This window comes from Hemitrygon akajei, unplaced genomic scaffold (assembly GCF_048418815.1).
Source record: "Hemitrygon akajei unplaced genomic scaffold, sHemAka1.3 Scf000102, whole genome shotgun sequence".
In the NCBI taxonomy this organism is placed as follows: domain Eukaryota; kingdom Metazoa; phylum Chordata; class Chondrichthyes; order Myliobatiformes; family Dasyatidae; genus Hemitrygon; species Hemitrygon akajei.
The window spans coordinates 1,817,017-1,840,552 of NW_027331988.1; the positions used below are offsets into that span (position 1 = coordinate 1,817,017).

General features: G+C 43.7%; 1 protein-coding gene across 2 annotated transcripts in view; it reads left to right on the plus strand.

Moving 5' to 3' along the window:
• The window catches only part of LOC140723143 (NACHT, LRR and PYD domains-containing protein 12-like), a 51,512-nt gene that overhangs the window by 17,605 nt on the left and 10,371 nt on the right, over positions 1-23,536 (plus strand). The window contains exons 2-10 of one of the 2 annotated variants that reach the window (XM_073037771.1): positions 7,189-7,281; positions 13,767-13,933; positions 14,833-15,004; positions 15,101-15,151; positions 19,519-21,256; positions 22,337-22,423; positions 22,579-22,749; positions 22,905-23,075; positions 23,231-23,401. In XM_073037771.1, the coding sequence (XP_072893872.1) occupies positions 7,221-7,281; positions 13,767-13,933; positions 14,833-15,004; positions 15,101-15,151; positions 19,519-21,256; positions 22,337-22,423; positions 22,579-22,749; positions 22,905-23,075; positions 23,231-23,401 (2,789 nt within the window). In that variant the 5' untranslated portion in view covers positions 7,189-7,220. Of the gene's footprint in view, positions 1-7,188; positions 7,282-13,766; positions 13,934-14,832; positions 15,005-15,100; positions 15,234-19,518; positions 21,257-22,336; positions 22,424-22,578; positions 22,750-22,904; positions 23,076-23,230; positions 23,402-23,536 lie in introns of those variants that run through there. The other variant, XM_073037772.1, reaches the window with a different exon arrangement.

Genomic DNA, 23,536 nt, shown 5'->3' on the forward strand with positions numbered 1-23,536 from the left:
GCATCCGCTGAACTTGATCCCACTATGGATGCTGTCCTCACCCGCATCACCTCCATTTCTAGTACGTCCGTGCTCACCCCTTCCCACTGCCCTCCTATTGACAGACTTCCTCTTGTCCTTGTCTACCACGCCTTCAGCCCCTGCAACTTCCATCATCTCCAAAGAGATCTAACAACTAAACACCACCCCACTCTGTTCTTTCAACAGGGATCACTCCCTCCACAATTCCCTTGTTCATTCATCCCCCTCACTAATCTCCCTCCAGCCACTTAGCCCTGCAAGCGGACTAAGCGCTACACCTACCTGTACATCCCCTCCCTCAGCTCCATTCTGACACAAAACTGTCCTTCCAGGTGAGGCAGCACTTCACCTGCGTACCTGCTGGGGTCGTCTATTGTGTCCGGTGCTCCAAATGCGACCTAATTTACATTGGTAAGACCCACCACAAATTGGGAGACCGTTTTGTCGTGCATCTCTGTATCATCTGCCACAAGGGGGACTCCGCAGTGGTCAGACATTTCAATTCGGATTCCCATTCAGAGGTCTCTACCGATGGCCTTCTCTCGTGCCAAGAGGAGACCACCCAGAGGGTGGAGGAGCAGGATATATTCCATCTGGGTACCCTCCAACCTGATTGTATGAATATTGAATTCTCCTTCCAGTAAACAAATCCCCCGACCCACTTCTCTATTCCCCACTCTGAACTTCCATTTCTGCTCACGAGCTCCTTACTTCCCCCTGGATCCCCAATTTTCCTTTCTCCTATTGACAATGCACTGATTCTTTATTCTCCAGCCCTTGACCTGCCCAACATTGACTTCACCTATTACCTCCCAGCTTGCCTCTGTCTCTTCCCCGATCTATTTATTCAGATCACTTCCCCTCCTCCTCGGGAATGAAAAAAGGCTGGTGGTCCAAAATGTCGGCTGTTTACTCTTGTCCAAAGATTCTGCCTGTTGTGCTGAATTCCCCCGGCATTTTGTGTCTGTTGCTTTAGATTTCCAGCATCTGCAGGCTTTCTCGTGTTTGAAGTAATTATTTGAGCTTTGTTGAGATTGTACCTGGAATATGGTGTAAAATCCCACTCCCCAAACTAACACGGGTTATACAGACTAAAGAACAAACTGCCGGAGGAACTCAGTGGGTCGGGCAGCATCTGTGGAGGGAAATGGACCGTCAGCATTTCGGTCCGAGACCCTCCCTCCAGACTGAGAGAGGACGAGAAATAGTCAGAGAAAAGAGGTGAGGGGTGGGAATGGAGCAAGAGCTGTGTAGTGAGAGGTGGATCCAGGTGAGGGGGAGGTGGGAAGGTGGAAATAGTGACGGGGTGGGAGGTGAGTGGTTGGGGGAACACGGGGCTGCAGAAGATATTTAATTCTATGGAGGATTATCGAAGAGGTTAGAGAATATTTGTTATAGAGATTGACTAGAATGATTCCTGGAGGACGATGAAGATCAATGATCGTCTTCACATAAAACAGAGGCCGGCAGATGTGTGAAGACCGAAGGGGTCGAGGAAATGAGGATCGTGGAGAAACGTGTGGCTGAGATGGGAAAGCAGCCGCCATCTTGTTGATGGTTTGAGGGGCTGAATGGCCACCGCCTGCTGTTTCTTGCTTGATGTTTCAGTGTTCCTGTCCAGTGAGGCTCAAGAGGAATGTGAATAGAAATTAGTGTTTAGAAACAAAGAAGTCGTTTCAATGAATCCTGCACATTTCCTCTTCGGGTGGTAATTGTGGATCGGACCGGGATGGGAATTGAACCCGTAACTCTGAGAACCGGGAGGTGGAGAGATGGGGACGGGGAAGATACAGAGGGAAAAATTAACAATGTAGCTGATGTAAATATGAAATAATGTGTAAAATGCGGCAGATAGGTCGGGCAGTGTGAGATGGGCGTGGAGCGGAGTCACCGGTTCGGTCGGGAGATCCTCCACCCATCGCCTGATCCACTTCTCCATTCCCATTTCAAACGCAGATCAGCTGCATCTGCGCTTTTCGCTTCCGAGGCCCCGCCCCCGCTCCCAGTCTCCGGATGGGCGGTGGTTTTCGTTCCGTTCTCTGTTGAAGCGGATCGTCGGCGGGGAGCCGGTGGACCGATCGCTGTCTGCAGGACAATTTGATCAAATTCCCATCGGTGAGTATTGAGGCCTGTCACTCGGGGTGAACGCGACCGACAATTTCCCATCGGTGAGTACTGAAGCCGATCCCGGGGGAGGGAAACCTGATGTTGGGCAGAGAGTCCCGTCAACTTCCTCGAACTGGCGGCCTCGCCCCGCTTCCGGGATACAACCTGTCGTGGTCGATCCGGGTTATGGGACCTTCACACCGAACCGCCTGAGATGAGCCGCCGCTCAGCCCCTGGTGTTCTGGTCCCAGGAGCGGGATGAGGTGGTGATGCCGAGACTGAACCCATCCATTAAGATGTACCTGGTGAGCTTTACCTCCATCACCCGTCCCGGAATCGGATCCAAGCTTCACCTGGATCGACGCCTGGGGTCGGTAATTGTTTTACATATTTCAAGCACACTGGAAGCGGCCGTTCGGTCCGTTGTGTTCTTGCAGACAGAGGGTTAAAAAGAGTAATCACACCCTCGGGAGACTCCTGCACGTGTATGAGTAGTTTCATCTTTCCCCGTTCAGACAGGACAGTGAGATCCAGATCTCTGACGTCCTCTCGGGGGACTAGGAAGTTTATTTCCATCTTCTTTCCATTGCTACGATTCGCCGAAATGCTGACAGTGTTCCCCGGTATCTGGCCCTATTAATGCGAGAATTAAGTCTTGTTCATTTATCTGGGTTTCTCGGACATGTGTACACTCCCTCCGGAATTTCCAAAGGAGCAACCGAGGCTGTCTAATATTTCCACACGATTTAAATGGGGAATCTTTATTTTGTTTTCCATGTACAGAGGTAGAGTGAAAATCGTGTCTCCGGTATTCTCCACACAGATCAATACATTGCAGCAGTGCATTGAGGTGAAACAAATTATTCTGGTTACAGAGAAAGTGCAGTGCAGGTAGATATGTGGTGCAAGGTCACATCGATTTAGACTGTGAGGTCAGGAGTCCACTCATCACGCTTTTCGCTTATAACAGCAGAATGGACACCGTCCTTGAGCTGGGTGGCATGTTTCTGTTTTATTTTATCTTCAACCCGAGGGGAGGGTGAGAAGTGAGAACGATCAGGGTTGGGCGGATCTTTCATTATGTTGGCCGCTTTATTGAGTCAGTGGGAAGTATAGAGAGAGTCCATGGAGGGGAGGTTAGTTTCTATGATGTACTCAGCTGTGTCCACAGCTCTCCGCTATTTCATTCAGTTAAAGGAAGAGCAGTAGCCGTATGAAGATGTGAAGTATCGGGATGGGATACTTCCTGCGGAGCATTGATAAAGTGCGTAGAGTAGAAAAGGGCATATACCAAGTTTTTTTTATTGTTTGTACCGGCTTTGTTATATTGGAATTCTGTTATGTACCAGTGCGTACTATTAATTCAAGATTTGTGTATTGCGGCAGGACCATCAGAGATCGCCCTTCATCCCATTCTCCCATCCGGATCCATCAGCTCATCCCCTACCCGTCTGGTTCAACGTCTGTCCAGCCTCTATTTGACCACCTGAATGATATATATCAGCTATCTTGTTCAACCTCTGTCCAGCCTGTATCCCACCACCTCAATGACATATATCAACAATCTTTTACAACCTCTGTCCAGTCTGTATCCCACCACCTCAATGATATATATCAACCATCTTCTTCAATCTCTGTCCAGTCTGTATCCCACCACATCAATGATATCTATCAACCATTATGTTCAAAATCTGCAGTCTGTATCCCACCACGTCAATGATATATATCAACCATCTTGTTCAACCTCTTTTCAGTCTGTATCCCACCACATCAATGATATATATCAACCATCATTTTATATCCCATTGCTGCAATGATAGATATCAGCAATCTCTCTTTCAAACTTTGTCTTCATTGTGAAGTTTTCCTCTGCATCTTTTCCAGGGTTGTTGTTGGAACAGAGCGACCTGGGAATACAAGAGTACAGTCACTGAAAGTGGACGGGCAAGTATAGAGAGTGGAAAAGAAGGATTTAATCATGCTGGCCTTCATCAGTTAGGACATTGAGTTCTGGATTATGGGCATTATATTGTTGGTGTGGCTACACAGAGTATTCTGTACAGCTGTATTAACCCTGCTGTAGGAAAGATACTATCAAGTTGGATAGGGTGCAGACGAGATTACTGAAGATGTTGCCTGGATTAGAGGGCCGAGTCATAGGCAGAGGTTGGCCGAGCTGGATCTTTATTCCAGAGGAGAATGAGGGTGACATTGTAGGAGTTGATGAAATCAAGTGGGAGCATAGATAATGTGGTTGGTCGTGGTATTATCCCCAGGGTTCAAGATTCAAGATTGTTTACAAGTGTAAAGGAGAACAAAATAATTGTTATTCTGGATCCAAAGCAAGTCCTTGTAAATCTCCTCTGTGCTCCCTCTATAGCAGCCATATTGTTTCCTGTAGTGAGGTGGCCAGAACTGAACACAGTACTCCCAAGCGGGGTCTAATCAAGGTCTTATATAACTGTAACATTACCTCAGGCTCTTGAACTCAATTCCATGGCTGATAAATGTCAACACACCATATGCTTTTTTAACAACACTGTCAACGTGTACAACAGCTTTGAGTGTTCTATCGACACGGACCCCAAGATCTCACTGATCCTCCAGATTGATGAAAGTATTACCATTAATATTATATTATCTTGAAATTTGACCGAAATGAACCGCTTCACACTTATCAGTACTGAACTCCATCTGCCACTTCTCTGCCCAGTTCTGCATCCTATCGATGTTGCACTGTAACATCTGACAACCCTGCAGATGATCCACAACACTCCCAACTTTTGTGTCTTCAGCAAACTTACTAACCCATCCTTCAACTTCCTCATCTGGGTCAGTTGTAAAAATCACAAAGGGAAGGGGTCCCAGAACAGGCCCAATGGAACACTATCGGTCATCATCATCCAGGCAGAATACGAAATATCTGCAGCCGCCCTTTGCCTTCTGTGGCCATGCCAATTCTGGATCCACAAAGCAAGGTCTCCTTGAATCCCATCCCTCATTATTTTCTGAATGAGCTTTCAATGGGAACCTTTGCTAACCTCTTCCTGAAATCCATATACAGTACTTCCACTGCTCTACTTTCATCAATGTGTTTTGTTACATCCTCAAAGAATTCAGTCAGGTTTTAAGCATGACCTGCCCTCGGCAAAGCCATGCTGACTATCCCTAATCAGACCATGTCTCTCCAAATGCTCATAAACCCTGCCTCTCAGGATCTTCTCTAAATCTTGTCCATCACTGAAGTAAGACTCACTGGTCTATAATTTCTTGAGTTATCTCTACTCCATTTCTCGAACAAGAGAGCAACATTTGCAACCTTCCAATCCTCTGGTACTTCTCCACACCTAATTGATAATGCAAAGATCATCGTCAGGGGATTAGCAATCTCTTCCCTCGATTCCTACATTTGCATGGGGTATATCTCGTTCAGTCCCGGCAACTTATCTAACTTAACACCTCTCAAAAGATCCAGCGCATGCTCTTTCTTAAAGTCTGTACTTTTGTTTTAGTCCACTGTGCATCATCCCCACAATTGCCAAGGTCCTTTTCACTGGTGAAAACTGAAGCAAAATACTCAGCATCTCAGAACATTTCAATGATCGGCAGGTTGAGAAACATCTGTTGACAATGTAGCGGTGAAATGCAACCAAGCTAATTTGTCGTTACTGGCGTCTCCCCCCAGGTTTGTTCAACTTACATGACGTGCCCTCAAATCCAATAATGATTGGTACAAATGTCGGTGATAAGTATTCGATCCTTTATTAGCAATCAGTAAACATACAATCTTGAAGCGATGAAACTGATCTGTACCCAAGTTTAAGTTCAGCGTATTTGAGTGGATAATAACAAAATATATGACATCCGTCAGTCCCCAGCTGGGTAGTGTAGTAGGCCCCCGTTAGTCTCGATAGACATAGATTTGCACCTTGGAAAGTTTCCAGGGCGCAAGCCTGGGCAAGGTATTTTTCTTATGGAAGATCGGCAGTCGCCCAAGCTGAAAGTCTCCCCTCTCCACGCCACCAATGTTGTCTGAAGGAAGGGCATTAGGGCTGTGTACTGCATGGAACAAAGCACAAATATATAACTGACTCCCTTTGCGCATACCACACCCTCACTGATGCAACCAGTTACCATAAAAAACATCATAAATTCACAACGCAGGATACAATGCTGATAGAGAACAGATACATGGCTCCTACACACAGGCTCAGCTCTGATACAGAGTCTTCCACCTGAAATGTTAACATACTCTCTGTCTTGTTGACTAACTCCAGCATCTTATTTTATTTATGTTAATGACTTTCCCCAACTTGTTGTTTTGGATGTATGGCATGTCGACATTGTGTCATATAACTAACTATCTGATAATAGCCAGGTGATATGCTGAAAGAAATCGTAACTGAGTTTTGGTGCTAATAATGGTCTTAAAGTCCTGCCGGAAAAAAAGCTATACTGGTTCAGGACAAGATGTCACGATGCTATAGGTGATATTGCATTGTTCAGGATGTCGGAGTGTCTATCTGTAGACTCAAATCCTATATTGCCGTAGGTGTCAATGCCAGGCGATGTTAAACTGAAAGGAGACGGTGAGAATCAGGTCTGACCGAGAAATCTGTATAATCCAGTGACGAGAGGAATAGAAGTCTCATCATCAGCAGAAATGATTCACCCCACACTGCTGTAACACTTGTCCATTACTCACCACAGCGCCACCAGTGGTAGGAGGACCAAAGCCGTGGCCGCTGTCTGCCCAATCTGCCTTGCCATTCCGTAGACGCAACACACCTGGTCCAGGACACAAGATTGGTTCCAAAAAGGGAATTGCCTGCAATACAGAGAGTAGATACCCTGGAAAATCCTGGTCCAGTGTACAATCCATGGAGAGATCGGAAATGGACATTGTGTGACTGTGGGTGGATGGGCACAGGTGGATCAGGCCATGTCAAGGCTTCAGTGGATCGGCCCAAGATGTTTGGAAGTGTTTGCCTCTGTTTAAAAACAAAACAGTATTCTCCTTTAATTAATGTCTGACCCTCCTGTTGTTTTGTTTTGTTACAGAACAGTAAAAACTGATCACACCTGTCCCCAAAATGCATCAAGGTTCGAGCAGTGGAGGAGCTCCAGTGACGTCAACGTCGAGAAAGGACACGGGTATGTTGGCGAATTATTTTAATTTATAAATACTCTGCGGATTCTGCGTCTGGGTTTAATGCAATATAGGCAATTCACAAAGTATTTGTGAAAACTGAGCAGGGAGATGAGAGAGAGAGAGAGAGTTAACATCTCTGGGGAAACACAGTCACACGTGGAAGGAGTACAGTTACCGTCTGCTCCTGCTCCTCTTACAGATTGTGATGCACATTAAAATAGCGAGTCATTCCAGAAGACAAGACATTCTGCAGGTGCTGAAAGTTTCGGGCAACAAAAAGACACGCAAAATATTGGCAGAATTCAGCAGGTCAGGCAGCATCCATGGACAGGAATAAACAGTCAACATTTCAGATCAGGACAACAAGGAATACAAAGTAATGTGGAAATATCTGGAATTTCTGTCCCCTCATTTCCAGTCCAATGAAGGGCCTTGGCCTGAAACGTTGATTGTTTATTCTCCTCCATAGATGCTGCCTGACCTGCTGAGTACCTCCAGCATTTTGTGAGAAATCCTAGAGATTTGCTAAGGAAGGGGTTGACCAGGCAGGCAGACAGTAACCGAGAGCAAAGCGGTGGTGATGGGTAGTACCAGGAGAGTGATGCTGATGGGTTACTATATTCTCAGGAATAAGCAGAGTCCTTTCAAAACAGGGAGGTATATTCCTGCGGACATGAAAGAGCAGACTTCAACAGATGGAACTATACCACCTCCTACACCACCGGCGACCCCTACCCTCCGGCCCAAACCCGTTCTCCCATATATATATTTCGGACCGTGTTTTGTTTTTTAAAATTTTTTATTGAGTTTTCAAATGATTACAGAAAGAAAAAAAAATCTACCCTTCCCCCCTCCCCCCTAACATCCCTATAGAAGAATAGAAAAAGAAAAAGAAGAAAAAAGAAAGAAAGAAAGAAAGAAAGAAAGAAAGAATGCCTCGATATTGGAAGATCCCCACATGCTCCACGGAGTTCATAATAACTTTAGTATATATATTTATTTATTTCCCCAAATAACCAATTATTTTATCTTCGGAGCACCTATATATTTAATCCTGTCTTTTGTAAAAAAAAAAGGGTGCCAAATTTTCAAAAATGTTTCATATTTATCTCTTAAATTATAAGTAATTTTTTCAAGTGGAATACAGCTAGAAATTTCATTCTTCCAACGATCTATCTTAAGTATGAATCCGATTTCCAAGTAACTGCAATAGCCTTTTTGGCTACTGCCAGTGCAATTTTTATGAATTCATTCTGATACTTATTCAATTTGGGTTTTGGTTTTATCCCTTCAATATCGCCAAATAAAAATAATATTGGGTTATGTGGAAGTTGTGTTCCAATAATTTGTTCCAGTAAAACTCTTAAATTTGTCCAAAAAGGTTGAATTTTAGAACAAGACCAAGTAGAATGTAAAAAAGTACCAATTTCTTGGTTACATCGGAAACACTGATCAGATAAATTTTGGTTTAATTTATTTATTTTTTGTGGTGTAATATATAAGTGATGTAAAAATTATATTGCACTAATCTTAACCAGACATTTATTGTATTTGTCATACTATCAAGACATAGTCTTGACCAATTTGTTTCTTCAATTTTAATATTCAAGTCAATTTCCCATTTTTGTCTTGACATGGATTCCTTGTTTAATTGCCTGTTTTTGAATCAAACTATACATAAAAGAAATAATTTTTTTGAGTTCTTGCTTTTTGAATTAAAGTTTCTATTTCATTAGATTTCGGCAATAACATTGTTTGACCCAATTTTTCTCTTAAATAAGCCCTTAATTGGAAGTAACAAAAAAGAGTGTTGTTTGATATTTTATATTTATTCTTTAATTGATCAAATGACATTAATATACCTCCTTCAAAACAATCTCCTATATATCTAATCCCTTTCTGAAACCAATTATATAAAAATTGATTATCCATTATAAAAGGAATGTCAATTTTGAATTAAAGATCTCTTTGCTAATAAAGATTTCTTTATCTCATCATCAACATTTATCTTATTCCAGAAATCAAATGTTTTAATATAGGAGATTCTTTCTTTTCCCGTATCCATTTAGATTCCCATTTATATATAAAAACTTCTGGTGTATCTTCTCCTATTTTATCTAGTTCTATTCTAATCCATGACGGTCTATCTTTCTCAAAAAAAGATGCAATAAATCTAAGTTGATTTGCTTTATAATAATTCTTAAAATTTGGAAGTTGTAACCCTCCTAGATCAAAGTTCCATGTCAATTTTTTCAACGATATTCTTGACATCTTACCTTTCCAAAGGAACTTCCTCACATATTTATTTAACTCTTGAAAAAACTTCTGGGGCAGTTGTATTGTTAGTGATTGGAATAAGTATTGTAATCTAGGGAATATATTCATTTTTATGGTATTTACTGTACCTACTAATGTTATTGGTAATATCATCCATTTATCAAGATCTTCTTGAATTGTTTTCAATAATGGTAAATAATTTAATTTATACAAGTTCTTTATATCATTATCAACTCTTATACCTAAATATTTTATACCGTTTATCGGCCATCTAAATTGAGTTATTAATCGACATTGACTATAATATCCTTTAGTAAGAGGTAAAATTTCACTTTTATCCCAATTTATTTTGTAGCCTGATATTTTCCCATATTCTTCTAATCTAGAGGATAATTTACGCAACGAGTACAATGGGTTTGTTAAATAAAGCAGAACATCATCAGCAAATAAGTTAATCTTGTATTCCTCCTGGTTAACTCTGAAACCCTTAATATCTGGGTCCATTCTAATTAATTCAGCTAATGGTTCTATCGCCAACACAAAATAAAGCAGGTGATAATGGACAACCTTGCCTAGTTGACCTTGTTAACTGAAATGCTGTTGAAATTTGACCAATTATCACTTCTTTAGCTTTGGGATTAGTATTTAAGGTTTTAATCCATTTTATAAAGGATACGCCTAATCTATATTTTTCCAATACCTTAAATAAAAAATCCCATTCCAATCTATCAAATGCTTTTTCTGCATCTAAGACAATTGCCACACTCATTTCCTCCCTCTTTTGTGCTAAATGAATTATGCTAAGTAACTGGGTTACATTATCTGCCGATTGTCTATTTTTGATAAATCCTGTTTGATCCATATGTATTAATTTTGGTATTTAGATAATCTGTTAGATAAGATTTTTGCTATTATTTTATAGTCAGTGTTTAACAAAGAAATAGGCCTATATGATGTTGGCTTTAAAAGATCTCTTATCTTTTTTTGGCAATACTATTAAAATAGCTGTCGAAAATGATTCTGGAAGTTTATGCATTCTTTCCGCTTGATGTATTAACTCCATAAGAGGAGGAATTAATAGATCTTTAAACTTTTTATAAAATTCAGGTGGAAAACCATCTTCTCCAGGGGATTTATTACTTTGAAATGATCCTAGAGCTTTTTCGACCTCTTTTAATGTAAAAAGCACATCTAATGCCTTCTGTTCTTCCGAATTCAATTTTGGAAGAGTTATTTGTGATAAAAACCTTTCTATCTTGACATTATCATTTTGTGGTTCTGATTTATACAGTTCAGAATAAAAATTCTTAAAAGTTTCATTAATTTCTAAAGGTTTATAAGTAATTTTATTTACTTGTTCGAATTGCATTTATCGTTTTAGAAGTCTAGTCTGTTTTTAACTGCCAAGCAAGAACCTTATGTGATCTTTCACCTAGTTCATAATATATCTGTTTAGTTCTCATAATTGCTTTTTCTGTTCTATATGTCTGAAGTGTATTATATTGTAACTTCTTATTAACAAGTTGTCTTCGTTTTTCTTCTGTCAGATATCTTTGAGATTCATTTTCTAATTTTGTAATCTCTTTTTCCAATTGATCTATTTCTATCATATATTCCTTCTTAATTTTAGAAGTATAACTTATTATCTGACCTCTCAAATATGCCTTCATTGCTTCCCACAATATAAATTTATTATCAACTGAATGTGAATTTGTATCTAAAAAAACCTGAATCTGCTTTTTCAAAAAATCACAAAAATCTTGACGTTTTAGTAATATTGAATTAAATCTCCATCTACAAATTGATTCCTCTTTATCTATCATTATCATTGTCATTATCAAAGGAGAATGATCTGACAATATTCTTGCATTATATTCCATATTTTTCACTGTCTTGAATATTCATTGTTAATAGGAAAAATATCTATCCTTGACTAAGTTTTATGTCTATTTGGATAAAATGAATAATCTCTTACTTTTGGGTTAATTCTTCTCCATATATCAATCTTTCATCAATTATAAAGTTAATTTTGCTACTTTTGATTTTGTGACAACCTTTGTTGATCTATCTAAAACTGGATCTAGACAAAAGTTAAAATCTCCACCTATTAATATCTTGTCATGTGCGTTAGCCAAATTCAAAAAGACCTCATATAAATTTTTCATCATTTTCATTTGGTGCATAAATATTCATAAGAGTCCATAGTTCTGAAAAAAGTGACAATGTATAATTACATATCTCCTCGCCGAATCAATTAATACATTTTCTATTTTAATTGGTAAATTTTTATTAACCAAAATTGCAACTCCTCTCGCCTTTGAGTTAAATGAAGCTGCAATAACATTTCCAACCCAATCTCTTTTTAATTTCTGATGTTCTTTCTCTATTAAGTGTGTTTCTTGTAAAAAAAGGTATATCCATTTTCATTTTTTTAATGTGTGTTAAGATTCTTTTTCTTTTCACCGGTCCATTAAGCCCATTAACATTAAAACTTTAAAAATTTAGTAAATTGGTCATTATTTTTAATTGGGTTACTCCAATCTATAATAATACATAATCTTTCAACTTTGTGGTACTTTGGGGAATCTTTTTAAAATTCTCCATGTTGCTATGTGTGTCCCCACCGATCATCCAGGCAAATAAAGAAAGATAGAAGAAAAATAGATTATAAAGAAAAAAACAAAATACCCCCTACTAATGTTGTGGATGAAAAAAACCACAACATTACCCCCCTCTGTTTTACGGGTCATGGCAATCGCCATGACTACACACGTGAATCCCGTAGCAATCGATCCAAAGCTCACCCAGCTCCCCCACGACATAAAAAGTATATATATGTGAAGAAAAATACTACTCGCAATTAATATTTCTCCCCCTGTATCATCCTCAAATGTCCATCAATTCCATTCACTGTCTCTGTCTTCATCTTTAATCCATTACGCTTGGAAATCTCTTGGAAATTATCAGTTTTGCTGGGTTACGCATTATGAATTTATAACCCCTTTCCCATAAAGCTTTTTTCACTGGGTTAAATTCCTTTTTTCTCTTCAAAAGGTTATAATTTATATCAGGATAGAAAAGAACTGCTTTCCCTTCTATCATCAATGTCACTTTACTCTTTCTGGCACATTGGGCAGCCGCCTTCAGGATCTTTTCTTTATCTTGGTATCTTAAGCATTTTATCAAAATTGATCGCGGATTTTGATCAGCTTGATGTCTTGATCTTAAGGCTCTATGAGCCCTTTCAATTTCAATTAGAGTTTCTTCTTCCATTTCCAAGTTCTCAGGGATCCATTCTTGAAAAAAAATTATTGGATCTTCTCCTTCTATATCTTCTTTAAGTCCAACAATCTTAATATTGTTTCGTCTGCTAAAATTTTCTAGCTTATCCACTTTTTCCAACAATTGTTTTCTTTCTAATGTCCAGGCAGAGATATTATCTTCCATTTTATTCATTCTTTCAACCATGTCTTCCGTTGTTGCTTCCATGTCTATAATTCTCTTTATCATTTTTTCCTGTCTTTTTATCATTTTATCAAACATAATCTCCATATTTATCTTTTTTATTTCTTTTAATGCGTTTAATTTTTCTAATTTACGCATTATTTGCATCAAAGTTTTTTCTATATTTCCACAAAAACTTTTATCTCCATCTTCGTCTGATTTATCCAGAGAATCTGAATCGGCCGCAGATTCACTTGCACTTCCGGTTTCAATCGTAACTGGGATTTGTAGTTTGAGTTGCTCGCGTTTGCGCATGCTCCTTCCTTCACGTTTGCGCAGTTCTTGTTGGTCTTTTTCTTTAGAAATGGTCAATGTTGCCGCAGTTTCCTGTTCTGTATCACCGCAGGTGAAATGTACCTGAGCCCGCGGTTCTCTCGCAGAGGTGGGCCTTGATTCTGTTCCAATTTGCGGTGTCTTCACGGTAATAGTTTTCTTCGTCTTCTGTTTATGAGACACAGTTTGAAACAATCCGGAGTAGTTTATAAGTAACTTTTAGAAAGTATTTACTAACTTTTCTTCACGTAAACATCAATCTACTGATTTTTTACGGGAGCTGGTTTCCCGCGTCTCCATCCTACGTCATCACGTGACGTCCCCCCCCCCCACCCCGCCCGGACTGTGTTTTGTGATCTTTAGTTTCCAGAGAGAAAGTTACTACCCTGTATGGTGTTGAAATGTCTTTAATGCTCCTAATTTTCCTTCACAGGTCCGAGCTCAGTGATCACCGAGCTCCTGGCAAGCTGGGACGATTTCCAGCTGCTGCAGTTGACGGATTTCTACCGGGACAGGCTGGAACAGACCATGGAAAGAGGGGTGCACGGAGTGAGTCTGGCGTTAACGGCCGAGAATCAGTTCAGCGGAGAGGAACATCGGGTGAGTGGGAGAGCGAATGGGTTTGAATTTTCACACATCACAGGACTGATGGGTGTCGGGACTCTCACTCATCGGATAATAGAGCATAACAACAAATCAGAAATAAATATATATAATTCTTAAAGCTGTGAATCTGAAGGAATGATTGAAAGAGTTGTAAATACCCCTGCTGCAGCTCAATGTTCAGAGCGAGGCAACAGTTCTATGATGTTGCAATAAACGAGCTTAAATGGAAATACGGTAGGAATTTTTATTTCGGGAAGAGTGTACAGTGTGACGGCAGGATTCAGTAAGAACCGGGGCATTACGACTGGATGTCACAGGAGCTCGAGTGTGTTCTGTTCTGGGTGGAGATCATTCTGTTACAATCTGTAACTGCAAACAGTGTGGATTGGGGAATACTGCCATGTTGTAATGTGTAATCACTGAATAAACCTCCACTGGAAAAGGCAAAGGAAAGGCATCAGGAGTCAGCCGGTAATCCGCTGTCATGTTGGACACTGGCGGACTGAGGGGATGAATCACATCATCTTTTCTGCAACTTCTCTGAGACTGTTCACTCTGTTATAAAAACCCTCCTGACTTCTTTCTTCATCTGTGATCAATATTTTCTGATTCTGTTTTACACCGTCAAATCCGGTGAGGAATTATTTATGGATTTGGAGCCACGTCAATGAAGCGGTCACAGACCAGCCAGGATCTCATTGACTGGTGGACCAGGTTCACGGTGAATGTCCCTCCGTGTGCTCTGCACTCAGAATGTACAGTCCATGTCCAGACAGGATCAGCACCCGTCCGGGTGACTGCTCAGTGTGATCCCGTTACAGAGCACATCATTTACTTCTCATTCTCTGTGTGAATCTGTCAGTCCCCAATATGTTCACTGTTACTCTTCACAGAAAATCTCTGATCTCGCTGATAAGGGAGAGCGGGCGGACAGTTCTAAACTCCTCCTGAGCCTGGTGATGGAGAAAGGCTCCCGCGCCCGGAGGGTGATGTGGGAAACCTTTGTGAAAATGCGGATTGGTGTCCCAGAGTTGGACAAAATACTGAAAGAAATACAGGAACATGGTGAGATATCAGATATTAATTTACTTTTGGATTCAAATATTACATACTTAAAATTTGAGGAATTGAAACGTGTAAAATTATTTTAAATCTGAACAGGTTGTGTTCCGGTCCATCAACCCTTACCGGAGATTCCCAGGGAGCTGAAAGGTAAATGAAGAAACCGCTGTTTCCATCAATGGTTGATGTTGTGTAGGGACCTATCGTTGCTGAGCCAGGAGGATTTGATCAGGTAAATGTTCCACCGTGTCACAACACACAGTGAGACACATGGAAAAATGTTTGCTGGAGGGAGAGTTTTCACAGGACATTATGAGGAAGCACGCAGAGAGTTGGGGGCGTTGCTGAAAGGGATCACTCCTCTCCGGGTCCTGCAAAGACAGGTCCCCCTACCGGGGTCAGAATGGAGAAGAGGGCAATCTGAGGAGCGAAACTATGGGAAATTTCTCACTCTGAAAAATGAAATAATATCCCTACCACCCAACCCAACACCCTCATCCTGAACCACATTTCTAAACTCCCTCAGATCCTACAGGTTATCATTTTTTAGAATTGGGAATCCATTGAAGTTATCGTCACAGAATAAGCATGACAACATCCATTTAATGAGAAAAGCAGTTAACACCCCAACTAGTCTGTTTAATCCCAGAGCAGCATATGAACCCCACTCGCTCCAACTTTGCAACCCCTTAGTGCCAACTCTGCTGAAATTATCCAGCTCAATTTCCCACTCAGTAATCCTGGAATTCCATCAGGAAACAATGTTAGTGAGGGGGAGATCAGAGACTAAATCCTCAGCTGAAATTCATGTGTGTCTGTGTTGTGTGGACACTGTGGAAGGGTAAGAGATGGGAATTTGGACAGAGAAACCGAGGGTTGTGGGATTGCAGCAAAAAGGTAGAAAGTACTGAAGATATCTATAAATAATATTGCAATTAATTAAATTGTGATCGTCTGGATAAGAAACTCACTACATCCGTAAGCACATTGTGTCTCCGAAAATGCAACTGGTATCTCTTGGGCTCAAGAGATTGTGAGGGTTCATCATCGCGGACTGAGTTGGATCACTCAACTGCACATTTAACAGAGGAGAGGGCGAAGGAAAGACAGACATCGTAAAAATTATTAATCTCACAGTAACCCATGCTTTAACTGATTACTCGAAGCCCTTGAACAGAAATATAAGGCCACAACGTTCATTCAGCCTGTCTCATTTCCAAGAACAAATTCCAAGGACGTTAATTTTCAAATGGTAACAGAGGATGTTTTCAAGCTGTTCACGCCTCTGTCATCTGTTATTGCTTTCACCACTGACAGGGTCCTGACACACTGTGAGATCCCAGACACACCTGGCAGTGTCCTGGCACACAGTGAGACCCTACACAACCCTGACAGTGTTCTGACACGCGGTGAGCCTCCACACATGGCTGACAGGATACTGATACACTGTGAGACACCACACACTCCTGACAGAGTCCTGAAAACTGAGAGACACCACACACACCGGGCAGGGTCCTGACACACTGTGAGATGTCACAGAGACCTGACACTCTGTGAGACCCAACACACCACCGACAGTGTCCTGGCACATGGTGAGACCCCCCACACGCCGGGCAGGGTCCTGAGACACTATGAAACCCCACACACCCCTATCAGTGTCAGGAAACACTGTGGGACCCCTCACACCTCTAACAGGGTCCTGACACAGTGTGAGACACCACCAACCCCTGAAAGGGTCCTGACACACTGTGAGACACCACACACACCTGATATGATTCAGATACACTGTGAGACCACACACGCCCGTAACAAGGTTCTGATACACAGTGAGACCCCAGACACCTCTGACAGTATCCGGACACTGTGAGACCATACACACCCCTGACAGGATCCTGAAACACTGTGAGACCCCACACACGCCTGACAGGGTCCTGACACACTGCGAAACTCCACACATCCCTGACAGGGTCCTGACACACTGTGAGACCCCACACACCCCTGACAGGGTCCTGACACACTGTGAGACCCCACACACCCCTGACAGGGTCCTGACACACTGTGAGGCCCCACACACCCCTGACAGGGTCTTGACACACTGTGAGACTCCACACCCACCCTAACAGTGTTGGGAAACATTGTGAGACCCCACACATGCCTAACATGGTCCAGAAAACTGTAAGACACTACACACCCTTAACAGGGTCCTGACACAATGTGCGACCCCACACCCTTGATAGGATCCAGATACACTGTGAGACACTACACACCAGTGACCAGATGATGAAGGACTGAGAGAACCCACATACCCCTGTTAGGGTACTGACACACTGTGAAACCACACACATCCCTGACAAGGTCCTGACACAGTGTGATACACCACACACCACTGACTCGGTCCTGAAAGACACTGAGACACCACACTCCACTGTTAGGGCACAGACACACTTTGATACCCCACTCAACCCTGACAGGGTCCTGACACACTGTGAGACCCCACACCCACCCTAACAGTGTTGGGAAACATTGTGAGACCCCACACATGCCTAACATGGTCCAGAAAACTGTGAGACACTACACACCCTTAACAGGGTCCTGACACAATGTGCGACCCCACACCCTTGATAGGATCCAGATACACTGTGAGACCCCACACACCCGTAACAGGGTTCTGATATGCAGTGAGACCCCACACTCCTCTGACAGTATCCTGGCACACTGTAAGACACTTTCAGACACCACAAACACCGGGCAGGTTCTTGACACAGTGAGAGACCGCACACACTCCTGCCAGGGTCCTGCCACACGGTGAGAACCCAGACACTAATGACAGGGTCCTGAAACACTGTGAATTCACACACACACCTGGCAGGGTCCTGACACACAGTGAAACCCCACACACCCCTGACAGGGTCCTGACACACTGTGAGATCCCACACACCCCTGACAGGGTACTGACACACTGTGAGGCCCCACACACCCCTGACAGGGTCCTGACACTCTGTGAGACTCCACACACCCCTGACAGGGTCCTGACACACTGTGAGACTCCACACACCACTGACAAGCTCCTGACACACTGTGAGATCCCACACACCCCTGACAGGGTCCTGACACACTGTGAGATCCCACACACCACTGACAGGGTCCTGACACACTGTGAGATCCCACACACCCCTAACAGGGTCCTGACACACTGTGAGACTCCACACCCACCAGACAGGGTCCTGACACACTGTGAGATCCCACACACCCCTAACAGGATCCTGACACACTGTGAGACCCCACACATACCAGACAGGGTCCTGACACACTGTGAGACTGCACACACACCAGACAGGGTCCTGACACACGGTGAGACTCCACACACACCTGACAGGGTACTGACACACTGTGAGACCCCACACACCCCTGTCAGGGTCCTGACACACTGTGAGACCCACACATACCAGACAGGGTCCTGACACACTGTTAGACTCCACACACACCAGACAGGGTCCTGACACACTGTGAGACCCCACACACCCCTGACACGGTCCGGACACACTGTGAGACCCCACACGCCTGACAGGGTCCTGACACACTGTGAGACCCCACACACCCCTGACAGGGTCCTGACACACTGTGAGGCCCCACACACGCCTGACAGGGTCCTGACACACTGAGAGACCCCAAACACCCTTGACAGGGTCCTGACACAGTGTGAGATCCCACACACCCCTGACAGTGTCGGGAAACACTGTGAGATCCCACGCACCCCTAACAGAGTCCTGACACAGTGTGAGATCCCACACACCCCTGACAGGGTCCTGACACAGTGTGAGACCCCACACACGCCTGACAGGGTCCGGACACACTGAGAGACCCCACACAACCCTAACAGGTTCCTGACACAGTATGAGATCCCACACACCCCTTTCACGCTGTGAGAATCCACACATCCCGACAGTATGCTGACACACTGTGAGAGCCAGGCACATTGCAAGACCCCACACACCCATGAAAGGGTTCGAACACATTTTGAGATCCCGCACACCCCAACCAGCCACCCACAGTGCATGTGCTGATCAGCAAATCTGCCTCTGCATTTTGAATCAGTGATGCTAAGAGGGGGAAGTTGTGATTCCCTGACCTGTTCCTTTGGTAGCATTCCCACTACCCTCTTTGCTATGTCTATACACCACATCAACACAGGGGATTAAAAGTTTCTTCCACAGGAATAATGATATCTGTGGCAGTAGTGGGATGTTGTCCAGTACGGGACAGTCGGGCATCAGTAAACTACCAGGGAAATACTCACCTTCACTGCACAATTAATGTGGAAATGTGATCATCTGGTGTTTATCTAGACCAGGCCTCTCTGTCCAGTCAGGGGTCTTTTAATCAAATTTACTTTACTGTACGAACATCCATTGATGAATCCATTAATGCCATGGGTTTGAGATAACTCTCGTGTGCTTAGATACTGAGTTCTGAGTTGAGGCATCTAACAGTTTGTCTGCTGTCTGTTCCCATTGAAGATGTTCAACAGAAACACAAGGAGACTCTGCGGGCACAAACTGAAACACTGAGAGTGAACACGATCCTGATGAGGGAGAAGGTGAAGGTTTTCCAGCTGGTTGATCGATACGCTGAGCTCACGGTCATTTCTACTGTTCGAGATCGAAGACTGGTGGAACATGAGCTGCTGGCAAGAGGCAGAGACAACGATGAGTGGAGACAGAACCATCTCCGCGGAAAGCTGGAAAAAATCCGGACTGATCAGTTGTTCCAGAGCAGCTTTACCCGGAGTAAATCCAAATCTGGGAGTTCGACAGCAATGGCTGGAGAACCGGGGATTGGGAAAACAACAATGGTACAAAAGATTGTTTATGACTGGGCCGCGGGGGAAATATACCAACAGTTCCAGTTTGTATTCAGTTTCAAATTCCGGGATTTAAACTCCATTAACTGTAGAATAAACCTGAAGGAACTGATTCTAGATCAGTATCCTTACTTTGGGAATATCCTGAGAGACGTCTGGAAGAACCCAGAGGGATTGTTGTTTATATTTGATGGTTTGGATGAATTCAATGACAAAATTGTTTTTACTGACAGTCAAAGAGACACAGAACCTCGGTCCACATGCACAGATCCTGATTTCAAGTGCAAGGTGTCTGACATTGTGTACAGTTTAATCCAGCACAAGCTGCTCCCAGGGTGTTCAGTGCTGGTGACCACCCGTCCCATTGCATTACATTTATTGGAAAAGGCTGAGATCAGTGTCTGGGCTGAAATCCTGGGATTCGTTGGTGAGAAAAGGAAGGAATACTTCATCAAACATTTTGAAGATCAGACGGTGGCGGCAGCTGTTTTCAAACACGTGAACGAGAACGAGATCCTGTACACCATGAGCTACAACCCCTCCTACTGCTGGATCCTCGCTCTGGCACTGGGCCCCTTCTTCACACAAAGAGTCAAGGACTCACACCGAGTTCCCAAGACCATCACCCAACTGTACTCCTACTATATTTACAACATCCTGAAAAACCACGGCCGTGAGATTGAGAACCCCCGTGATGTGTTACTCAGGGTTGGTCAGATGGCCTTCAGAGGGGTGTCCGAGAAGAAGATTGTGTTTACAGATGGAGATTTAATCAAGTACAATCTGCAGCCTTCCCAGTTCCTGTCCGGGTTCCTGATGGAGCTTTTGGAGAGAGAGGATTCGGCCCGGAGCGTGGTGTACACATTCCCTCACCTCACCATCCAAGAGTTTGTAGCTGCAGTCGCACAATTCTTGATTTCAGATGGCAGAGATATTATGAAACTCCTCACTGAAGCTCACTACACGACAGATGGTCGATTTGAGGTATTTCTCCGTTTTGTTGCTGGTCTCTCCAACCCAATGACAGCTCGGGGCCTGGAGGAGTTTCTGGGTCCATTTCCTCATCAAACAACCTGCCGGGTGATTGACTGGATGATGGAGGAGATTAAACGCCGGAGTGGAAACACGGGGAGTGAAGCTGGTAAAAGGAGCCTCCTGAACACATTGCACTACCTGTTTGAGTCTCAGAATCGTGGACTGGCTCAGGCCGCACTGGGATCTGTGGAAACACTTTCATTCAGTGGAATGACACTGACACCGATTGACTGCGCGGTCCTGTCTCATGTCATCGGACTCTGTGATAGAATAAAACACCTCAACCTGGGGAACTGCCACATTCAGTGCGAAGGAATCCAGCGGCTGGGACCCGGGCTGCACAAGTGCCAGGAGTTGAGGTAACTTGATTTATCTCTCACTCTGAACTGTGAAACTGTTCCATTATGTTGTTTCAATGTAAAGGGATTTGCTTAAAACTGCAGTAATTCAGATTGTGAAGAATGGTGACAAATGACCCAGGGATCCGTCAGTAATTCCCCAAGGATGGGAGGGTTCTGTGGTTCCTTGTGAAGGGATGTTGGAGACTTCATCAGATCAGTGAACATCGGCCATTGGTTTAATGGCAGTAAATCACAGGAATGGCTGTGTTTCTTGCTGTCTGTGACACATCCATTGACAATGTTCCTTCTCACTGTTACTAACACCCAGACCGATACTGACTGCAGCAGGTGGGTCAGAGTTTCCCACGCGCTTCCCGGTGACGGACAAGAGACCGTCAGCAGACTGTCCCAGTGAGAAGGAAAGAAATACCATCGTGAGATTGTCCTCCCTTGCCCTTCCCCGTGTGTGATTATCACCATCAGTCCACCTGTGTGACTGTGCTCACTATCAGATACCCAGACCCCATGGGTGCATCTCCTCTCCCGATTGTGGGTCTCAGTTCAGACACACCCCTCCCTTGCAATCTATTTCTGGATCTTCTTATCCTATTGGATTATCTTTTCCCATCGGTATACTGCTGCGGGACTTCTCATCCTCATTCCTCTTCCTCCTGAGTGTCTTCTAATCCTCATCCCCCTTCCTCCTGCAGATTCTGTCTTCCCATCCCTTTTCCTCAGGTGGGGAATCTTCCACCGTCTCCTATCGACATTTCCATATTCACAACTCTTCCTCACTGTGGGACTTTCTCCCATCCTTCATCTCTGCCCCTCCCGACCCTCTCACGTCAGGAACACTTTTCTAACCATCAGGGAAAGAGACAGAATATGTGCAGATTACAGGGTCACACCAACAAACTAAATTACTGACATTCGGTGAATACGCTGGAGCTGGACAGTGAGGGACATTGACAGTGATGGGAACCTCGATCAGTGATTTACTGAAGGGTTTAATGTTTCCTGAAATATCCGAGTGAGAGAAATTCCCTCAGACCCATGGTTTGAATCACTTTGTTGATCAATCTGTCTGTTTGTGTTTAGACTTGGGGAGAATGAACTGGGAGATTCGGGAGTGAAACTGGTGTCTGTGGCTCTGAGGAATGCGGAGTGTAAAATACAGAAACTTTGGTAAGTACCAGACTGTTGGAGTTTGTGTTTACAATCACTGGGTGTCTGACACTGAACATTAATGTGATCAGTAATTGTGTTACCAATAAACACTGGGGATCTGTACCATCTCCTGTCTCTCTGTGTCCTTCACCCTCACTCTCTCTCATCTCCAGGCTCTGGGATGTCAGTCTCACATATTCTGGTGCCGAGGATCTCGCCTCCGCCCTCAGTACGAACACATCACTGACGGAGCTGGACATGAGTGAGAATGAACTGGGAGATTCAGGAGTGAAACTGGTGTCTGCGGCTCTGAGGAACCTGGAGTGTAAAATACAGACACTGGAGTAAGTACCAGACTGTGGGAGATTGTGTTTACAGTCACTGGGTGTCTGACACTGAACACTAATGTGAACAGCAATTGTATTACTAATAAACACTGGGGATTTGTACCGTCTCCTGTCTCTCTGTGTCCTTCACCAACACTCTCTCTCATCGCCAGGATGATCGATGTCGGTCTCACAGATTCTGGTGCCGAGGATCTCGTCTCCGCTCTCAGTACAAACACATCACTGATGGAGCTGAACCTGAGTAATAATGAACTGGGAGATTCAGGAGTGAAACTGGTGTCTGCGGCTCTGAGGAACCCGGAGTGTAAAATACAGAAACTGGGGTAAGTACCAGACTGTGGGAGATTGTGTTTACAGTCACTGGGTGTCTGACACTGAACATTAATGTGATCAGTAATTGTGTTACTGATAAACACTGGGGATTTGTACCATCTCCTGTTTCTCTGTGTCCTTCACCCTCACTCTCTCTCATCTCCAGGCTGATCGATGTCGGTCTCACAGATTCTGGTGCCGAGGATCTCGCCTCCGCTCTCAGTACGAACCCATTACTGACGGGGCTGGACCTGAGTGAGAATAAACTGGGAGATGCAGGAGTGAAAATTGTGTCTGTGGCTCTGAGGAACCCGGAGTGTAAAATACAGAAACTACGGTAAGTACCAGACTGTGGGAGATTGTGTTTTCAGTCCCTGGGTGTCTGACACTGAACATTAATGTGATCAGTAGAAACAAAGAAAACCTACAGCGCAATACAGGCCCTTCGGCCCACAAAGCTGTGCTGAACATG